The sequence below is a fragment of the Macaca mulatta genome, chromosome 9, assembly GCF_049350105.2.
Source record: "Macaca mulatta isolate MMU2019108-1 chromosome 9, T2T-MMU8v2.0, whole genome shotgun sequence".
Classification (NCBI taxonomy): domain Eukaryota; kingdom Metazoa; phylum Chordata; class Mammalia; order Primates; family Cercopithecidae; genus Macaca; species Macaca mulatta.
The window spans coordinates 98,800,466-98,810,113 of NC_133414.1; the positions used below are offsets into that span (position 1 = coordinate 98,800,466).

General features: G+C 40.1%; 1 protein-coding gene across 1 annotated transcript in view; it reads right to left on the reverse strand.

Moving 5' to 3' along the window:
• The window catches only part of PRKG1 (protein kinase cGMP-dependent 1), a 1,342,028-nt gene extending 1,338,493 nt beyond the window's left edge, over nt 1-3,535 (reverse strand). Inside the window, exon 1 of the mRNA XM_001099261.5 lies at nt 604-3,535. Within this exon, the coding sequence (XP_001099261.1) occupies nt 604-869 (266 nt within the window). The 5' untranslated portion in view covers nt 870-3,535. The remainder of the gene's footprint in view (nt 1-603) is intronic.
• Nucleotides 3,536-9,648: the final 6,113 nt, after the last annotated feature.

Here is a 9,648-nt window from a genome sequence, read left to right on the forward strand (position 1 = left end):
CCAGGCTGGATTCCTGCCCTAGAGACGAGCCCCTGTCCCGCTTCTCCCCGTCCCCGCGCCCGCCAGCAGAGCTCAGGTTCTGGGCAAGTTCAGTCCCTAAGTTGAGCCCAACCCCGTCCAGCCTCCAGTCGCCCCTCCCCGGGAGGCTCGGACAGCCCCACTGAGCATGTCCAGTGGCCTGAGTCCGGGGGGTCGCCGCTAGGAAGCTCTCTAGGCCCCTGGATGGGCAGGGTTGGGTCCCTGTGTGGACGCTCCCAGCGGGGCGCACGGAGGACAGCCGCGCGACTGCAGCCGAGTGTGGAGGGCACAAGTTAGCCCGCGCGAGTAAACTTTCCGCGGTCCTCCTCCCCACCCCCACGCCACAGGGGCGCGTCTCCCCGTGGAGCTAGCCTTTCCCAGCCCGGCGGAGACAAGCACAGCACGTGATGGGCAGAAATAAAAATAAACACTTCCCATTCCCGGGCCGCGGGGCCACCCCCACTCTGCGCGCCGCAGCGAGCAGGGGGCGCCCTGGGCCGACCCGCCCCCGGCCTCTGGCCAGAGCCCCCCGCCTCTGCGCCGCGGGCCGAGACGAACACCCGGGCCCACGGCCTCGGCGCCTACCTTTCGGACTTGGTGAACTTCCGGAATGCCTGTCGGAGGTCGTGGAAGGACCTGTACGTCTGCGGCTCGGCCGAGATGCCCTGCGCCCGGGTGGTCCGGGGGCCGATGTGGGTCGAGGGCACGGGAAGCACCGACTGGCATTTGTGGAGTTTCCTCTTCAGCTCCTGAATTTCCTCCTCCTTCTCTGACAGACGCTTCTCCAGCTCTTTGATCCTCTCCTCCTTGAGCATGAGAATCTTGGCAAAGTCTTCCTCTAGCTCGCTCATTTTTTCACTGAGCCCCTCCGCGAAACTTTTTCTCGGGCGGCGGCGGCGGCAGCGGCGGCAGCGGCGGCGGCGGCTGGGACGGCAGCCGGGAGCGGAGGGCGCGGGTGAGCGAGTGAATGGGCGCTAAGTACTCGAGCGCGGCGGAGTGCGCCCCTAATGCGGCGCGGGGAGCCTCCTGCTTCGATCCGCTTCTGCTGAATGGACTAAAAGCACCGAGGGGAGGATGAGAAGTCTAAAAGCGATGGAGAGGAGAGGCAGAGTGCTAATCTCCAGTCTCTCTGGGGAGTAGGTGATTATCTTTCATTGAGAAACCAATTAGAGCTGCCCTTCCTCCCCTGAGACCCCCTCCCCCCCGCCCCCCTTGCCTAGTCACTCCGTGAGAATACGCGCGCGCCACCCCACCGACAGTCGAGTTGCTAGCAGACGGTTGGATCAGAGAGCCTAGTCCCACTCCATCACACAAAACTCACTCTTCCACGCTATATGGTACCAAGGGAAGGGGGTGGGGTGGGGGGGAGCTTTATGCCACTTGATCCCTGAAATAGCAACAATTACCATGTGATCTGGCGGATGACGCAGCGCTTGTAACTGGATCCTAAAGAGTGTGAGTGTGTGTGTATGTGTGTGACATTTCATAAATATTAAACTGCCTTTAGACGGTAACCTGCATAAATTCATCTTGGTCTTTGCCTTTTGCCTCTTTTCTATTTTTGATGCCTGGATGGATTCAGAAAGGAAGGCGTGTGTGTGTGTGTGTGTGTGTGTGTGTGTGTGTGTGTGTGTGTGTGTGTTACTGTGAAGTCCCATGGTTCTGACCCTAGTAAGAATGACAGGGCAATACCAGTTACAAGGTTTTTCAGCGTAAAGCCTTACTGGACATAGTGAACTAAAATTGTTGGTGGGAAAGTGAACTAAAATTGTTGGTGGGAAAGTTGGATGAACATGTGGTAATGAGCCAAATGATTATGGAAAAGAGAAAGGCCATGTGTTAATTGTAATCGTTTTGTGTCTGGCTTTTTTTTTTTTTTTTTTTTTTTTCATCTATTACCCTTCAGTCTTGTATACAGAGCATCCAAATTATATCACAATCTCTTTCTCAATGGCTCAGAAGTGGTGGCCACCAGTGCTAAGCTGGGTCACCCTACAAGTTCCAGTTTGGGGGAGAAATTGCATCTTTAATTATCTGTGTTTAGGTCTTATCTGTGCATCCACCATCTACCCTATGCTAAAGGGATTATTCTGCATAGTAGAATAATCGCGTATTCACGGATTCTTACAATTTCCTTTTTTATATCTATATATCACAGACAGCATTTACATAACATAAGTCACTATTTGAGAGTCTGATTTGGTAGTCAGTGAGAGGTATTTCTTCCGATAATAGTCAACACATTGGTAATTTTTTTAAGGGAAAAAAATAGTTGCAACTAAGATACCAGAAGATTGTTTCCTAAATAGTAATTTTTCTTAAAAAAGAAAATTCAATGTATAATTACTGGCTACTTAAAAAAAAAAAAATTATTCTACCTTTTCTGAAACAAGTGTATATTTTATTCTGGAGATTTGTTTATTATTTACTGTTCGACTTATCTGATTTTTGTACATTAAAAATGTTTTATACCACATCTGAATTTCTTAATTGCACCAGATGCTAAAGTCTGGCTATGTCTACTGATGTTTGAGAAAGGGTTCTTAGTGTTGTTGACAGTTGCTATTCTGTTGCTTCTGTCTATGAACTTAATCTGCTATTATCATTTTACACAGACTAAAATAATTGACATTTAAAAATAATACGTTAGAGAAAACCTGTGATCACATTCAAAAATCTAGGCATAGCTTTAACTTTATTTACAGGAGAAAAAAATAGTTTTAAAATGACTCTTAAAAGGTTTTTTTGTAAGTCTTACACTATCTTAAATGGAGATATTCAAATGTTTCTTCTGCTTATTAAAAAATAAACCTTTAAACTTAGATTTCACACATGCACCTCAAAACCTAAATTCATACCCATCTTCCAAAATAAAACTTATTTTTGAATAGGTCAGTTTTAATTTAAATAATGTTGATTGCTAGTGACATTAAATCTTGTCCATTGGCTTAAGAAGTATTTAATTTAGACCACAAGGAAAGCTTGAGAAAAGACATGCTGGTAGAAGAATAAACACTGAATTATTAAAAATCATGTCATAGTATATTAGAGCTGAAAGAACTTTGAAGATGATCTAACCCAACAACCTCATGTTATAAAGGAGGAAAATGAGATCTTGAGAGGGAAAGTCCAAGATCACTTCAAGGGCAGAAGTTTGAGTCCAGGACGCCTAATACCCACGAAGCATGCTTTCCCTCCCACGCTGCTTCTAGCATGGATCCAGAAAATTTAGAAACTCTATGATTCTGATGATCCAGTGTTGAAAGATGTGACCTTACTCTCTGTTTCTTATTTCTAAATCTGTAGTAGTAATATGTGAAAGCAGAGTATTAATGAAACCTTAGGGTTTTTTTTTTTTTTTCTTTTTTTTTTTTCCTTAAAGGAGAAGGTCGCCATCTAGTGCCCTTGGAGAAATTTGCTAAATAAAAATCTTAATCACAATTAAATTGAGGTTATGTCCTTAAATACCTGTCTGGATGTTTTCATTTCATATTTGTGAGAAATAAAGTAAACAACAAGAATTTTGTGTCAAACTAAAATTTTTTTTTTACATTTGATATATTTTAGCCTGTTTGATGACAATTATGATTCTCAACATTTATTAATATGTGCCAGCACAGGGTTAAGCCCTTTATGTAACTGATTTTAATCCCCACACTTACTCTGTAAGATAGGCACTATTACTCATTTCTATTTTATAGATGGAGAAACTGATGCTTGGCCAGATTAGATAATTTGCCCATGGTCACATTGTCCAGATTTGACCCAGGCTATCTTAATACCCTATGCAGCACGGCTTCTACTCAAAATGCATTAAAATATTCACTTCTCTGTGAGCCCAGTGACAAGCAAAACTAAAATATCTTCCTTGCTGGGGACACAGTAAGTGTAAAATCACATATAAACCCAGATACATTCCTAAGATTCTGGTGTCTAACAATCAATTTCCTTACCAAAGTTGTTTCCCTAGTGATATTTTGGGATATATAATACATTTTATATATAATTTCAATTTTTAAGCATCTGTGCTTTCAAAAACTATGATGGTGCTTTGCCTCCCTTTCTCTCTTCTGTCTAATAAGGAACACTTTCTAGAAAGGCTGAAAGCATGTAAGATGTAAGCAGCTCTTCCAGGATTCCTGTACTTTAATCCAGGACAGCGTCACAAGGGCCAATGGGAGGACAGGTCTATAAAAAACTCAAAAACAATAATTAAACTGACTAAAAGTCAATCTACTTTTTATTGTCTCTATTTACTAGAAGTTACAAATATCAGTAATAAAATATTCCTCCTCCTCCCAAAAATATTCTCTTGGTCTAAGTACAAAGGATTGCTGTGTTTACTGTTGAGCAGGTGGATCGCTCTCATCACCCTACCCTTGGAATAACACTGACCTTGGTGCACATTGTACACACTCAGACCAAAGAAAATTGTCATGTGCGGATGGTTAGACTGAGGTTCACATGGATGGCAGCAGAGAAGCCCATAAAAGACATTTAGGGAAATGAAAATAGAGACAGGGATCTGAGCTTGTGAAACAGGTAAGGATTCACAAAATTCAAACCATATCTTTATTCCTAAATACTTGCTGTGGTTGTAAAAAAATGGCAATACTTGTGAAAGACTGGAAACAATACATTTTGCACCAACAGATGCAATTGGTGAACTAAAGAGTATGGAACTTAGAACCAAAAGATTGATATTCACATCTCAGTTCTGTCACTTCTTGAGCTCTGTGCCCTTAGGCAAGTTCCTTAACTTCTGTGAGATTCACTTTCATCATTTGTAAAAGGAGAAGTTACCTATGGTCCTTTTAACCTTGCTACCTTCAATGATTCTATGGAACTCCACTTCCCCTGTGACTCCCATTATGAAATTATCGATCTGTTCTTATAGACAACATCCATCCAATAACTTCAACTATGTTTAAAACTTTGAGAGAAGAAAGAATTAAGATGGAGTCTGGTTGGTCTTACAAAAATTACAGTGTACTTTTGGATTAATAGAAGATCATTTTGCTTTAATTCAACATCATACGAGATGTGGCTTTAACATTGTCACCTGAACCAGCCATGTTGTTTTGATCAGAAAGTGTGGTTACACCTTGAGTAAGATAAAATCTTGAAGTCCTGAAACACACCCACATTGACATTAACCAACACACAGAAGATGAAAATGGCAAATGAAGTGTTGCCTTAATTAAACAAACTTCAAAAATAGTTTCTGTTTACTGGATTTCCATAAAGAATCATAAGAGTTATTTATTTTTTTGAGACAAAGTCTTGCTCTGTCATCCAGGCTGGAGTGCAGTGGTGTGATCTCAGCTCACTGCAACCTCCGCCTCTTGGGTTCAAGTGATTCTCCTGCCTCAGCCTTCCAAGTATCTGGGATTATAGGCGTTTGCCACCATGCTCAGCTAATTTTTGTATTTTTAGTAGAGACAGGGATTCACCATGTTGACCAGGCTGATCTCAAACTCCTGTCCTCAAGTTATCCACCTGCCTCAGCCTCCCGAAGTGCAGGGATTGCAGGCATGAGCCACTGCGCCCAGCCCATACGATTATTTATTTAAATAAATAAATAAATAAGTTTGTAAGAAGAAAATGTATATAAATGCTTTTCACAATGTAGTCCTATTGATGTAAATGAAATTCTTTCTCATGCGGGCATACAACAGGAAGACCATTGCATTTTATTATTTTCTGTGATATCTGTCTACAGGTTTGAAAAAAAAAAGTTCTTTTTAGAGATCATGAAAAATAAAACTGACCTAAAAATCGTGATATTTAATATATTATAGAAGTAAAAATTCTGCAGTAAATTTGAAACCATGGACCTAAAATACGAAGACAGGGATGCCATGTAACTTGAGGAGGCCAATAATTTCACCTCCCTGAGCCTCAGTTATCCTAACTATAAAGTACAGATATGGAAACTAAATTCTCCTGCACCTAGACCTTTAAGACTCAAATGAATAGGAAAGCCAAATATCATTTATTATTTAAATTTAACCCTATATAAATAAATATAAGTAACATGGTAATGTAAGCCCTTCTTTGATTTTTTGGTGGAAGGATAGCTCACCAGGGAAAGAGTAGGGGATGGGGACAGGATTGGTGGTGGTGGTGGTGGAAATGTTTATACTGCATTTATATCCCCCAAGATTTTCCACCCCTGGTAGTGTCTTCTCCCAGTTACTCAATCAATATACAATCAAATATTAATAAAAGTGCTGCTGTGAAGAGAATCTGTAACTATAATTAACATCTCAAATCATTTGACTTTAAGAGAGAAAACTTACCTGTGTGGGCCTGACCTAATCAGGCAAGCCCTTAAAAGAGATTAGGCTCCTCTTGAGAAACGGATTTGAAATGTGATTGGGATTGGACTCAAGAGAGATCTCCTGTTACTGGCTTTGGGAATGGAGCAGGCTGCATGGCAAGGAATGCAGGTGGACTCTAGGGATGTAGAGCAACTCCTAGCTGACATCCAGTAAGGAAGTGGGGACCTCAGTCCTACAACAGCAAGGAACTGAATTCTGTCACAACCGCATGAGCTGGGAAGAGGACCTCTAGCTCCAGGTGAGAAGGAAGCATGACTGACATTTTGATTTCAGCCTGTAAGTCCCTGAGCAAAGATCCTAGTCATGCTGTCCCCACACTTCTTACTACCAAAACTGTGAGATAAGTTGGTATAAAGTCTTTAAATTTGTGGTAAAAATTGTCAGGCAACAAGATAAAATTCATAAATGGCTTGACTGCCATTTCTAAAATATCCTTTTAAAACACTAAAAATGTATTGCCATTTTCAGAAGGCTGCCTTCCCAAAAGGGTCATTTTCAGTGAAACTACAGGGCATTTCAAATGGATACTTGAGCAACATTAAACATTGCTATAAATTATGAACTGCTTAAAGCATACTGATGACAATATGAACAGCCTTTCATAAAAGATGTTTATGTTTAAAGCAGAACACTAATGTGACTGAAGTGTAAATCTTCCAAACATAGGTTCTAGAAAGGATTGAAACCATTCATTAGTTTACTACACAGCAGAAATGTTACTATAATTTGCCCTATGTAGAGGACCAAAATTCAACAAATTATGTAGTCAGCTGACCCTTAGTTTTCTTATCTATAAAATATCAATAACTCTTTCGCGTAGTATTATTTATTTTTTATAAAGTATTTACCTATGAGTATATACTTAAATAATTTTGGACTCTTATTAATTAACTGAATGTGCTTCCATAGTTATCCATGGAAAGTAAGTGCTCCTACTACATCATGTTACCTTCCAGATCAAATCCTAATGTCATCTATTTGAGGAGACTTGGAAGATTTTTTTTTAAATACAAATCTCTTTTGAGTTTAGTTTTTGATTTGAATTTTTGTTTGATTGTAAAAATGATAGAAATTGGACTTCTCTGCTTAGAACGTTTTTTGTTTGTTTGTTCTTGAGACAGAATCTCAGAGTCTCACTCTGTCACCCAGGCTGTAGTGCAATGACACGATCTTGGCTAACTGCAACCTCTGCCTCCCGGGTTCAAGCAATTCTTATGCCTTAGCCTCCCGAGTAGCTGGGATTATAGGCCTGTGCCACCCCGTCTGGCTAATTTTTGTATTTTTTGTGAAGATGGGGTCTCACCATTTTGGCTGGGCTGGTCTTGAACTCCTGGCCTCAAGTGATCTGCCTGCCTCAACCCCCAAAAGTATAGCGATTACAGGCGTGAGCCACCACACCCAGCTAGAACATTTTTTAAATAAATAATTTTAATAGAAAATACATGCAGGTGATATAGAATTCAGGAAGTACAAGAGGATGTACAATGAAAGGTAAGGCTCTCTCCCATACCTGCTCTCCAGTTCCCTTTTCTGGAGGCGATCATTCACTAGTAACATTTATTTGTGTATCCCTCATAAGATATTTATTCATAAATACATTTGTATAAAAACATGCATTTTTACACAAATAAGATTTAATACCTGGTTTCTATGCTAGTATATTCCCTAACTTAGAGCTATTATTTCCTGCTTTTCAGGACCATTATTCCAGTGCAGTATGTCACACTGTTTCACTTTGTGATAAAATGTCAGTAACAAGGCAGGGACAGGGCTGAATGTAGACAGTCTGTGACCTTCCTTCACTTAGCCATTATTTATAAATTTTCTTTCCCTTTCAAAAAAAATTAGGTACTTCTTGTTTTATTAAATATATTTAATAACAATTTTGGAATGGTCTAGTATTTTAAGAACAAAAGCCAAACCTTATAAGACATATATGTCTTTTAAGAATATAATAAAATAACCTCTGGCCTTAGTCTTCCCCACCTGCTTTGTGTTAATGGAAACATTCATCTGAGTTATCTCAAGTTATTTCCAATTAGCAGTTTCCATGTAAACAAACAAACAAAAAAAGCTAGGCATAAGGAATATTCTATTTTGATAGTCCCTTTATAACTGTCATGATTGTCTTGGTCTCTAATCAAAATTGCATAGTTAGTTCAATAGTTCATTTACTATTTTAGATTCAGTGAGGACAGATTTATTTGGAAATGATTTTATCAGAATGTCTAGGCAGTTATTATAAAAATAAATTATAATTTGTTTTTATAAAAAAAAATAGTTTCACAGAACTTGCAATATTCCAGGAGATATTAGAATTCTCATATTTACAAGTAACAATTCCAAGTGCTATATTGATTATATTTTCAAATCTGTGTTATATATGGCTCCATTTTAGCAGCCTTAATAAAAGTGAGAAGGCCAGAGTAACACTCAAAACATTCCCATAACAATTTTAAAGAACTCTATGAGTTACAATGAGAAGTCTTTGCATCGAAAAGTGCTTTGGCTCAGCACTCCTCTCCCCTTTCCACGGCATCCTTTGCAGCCACCCCTAGTCTGCAGAGAGGCGGCAGAAAGACAACAGATATTGAACTAGGAAGACACAGTACCGCCACCCTTCATTCAAGATTTCATCTAATAAAGGGAGATCACTTTACAACACTCAGGCAAGCAGACATTACTCAGACTGTGGCTAAAATCATCAGCAAGAAACTCTGCCAGGAATACCTCAGGGTAACATAAGGTGGTGCTGGGGTGTGCATGTGTGTGTGTGTGTGTGTGTGTGTGTGTACACCTCACCCGTGTGTTTGTGTGTGTGTGTATGTGTGTCTATTTCAGTCACAGTAACGTTCTTCCAAATCATTCTTTTAGCTTGGGTAGGTCAGTAAAAAACAAACTATTCCTTTAAAAGTCTCAAGTCAGAACATTTGGATATTTTAATGTTAAGAGCAGAAATGGAGTGATGTGAAGACCAGATGGGAGATGCCACAAGTGGCTGAGGGTTAGACTCTAGTGCATCGTCATCAATCAGGACTGACAACATCTGCCCCTCCACAGTCAGACAAACTTATCTGCCTTTTGTGCAAATATCAAATTAGCATCCTAGGAAAGACACAGACGAAGAGCCACTTACGCCAGAAATCTTTTTATTAAAGATATCATGAATCTGGCATTATTCTTCAAATGTTTGTATTACCTGAGCAGATGTATTTAATTTCATTCTTTCAACAAGTTTTTTTGCTTACTTTTCTACAGGTCCCAGGCCCTCTGCTAGACATTAAGG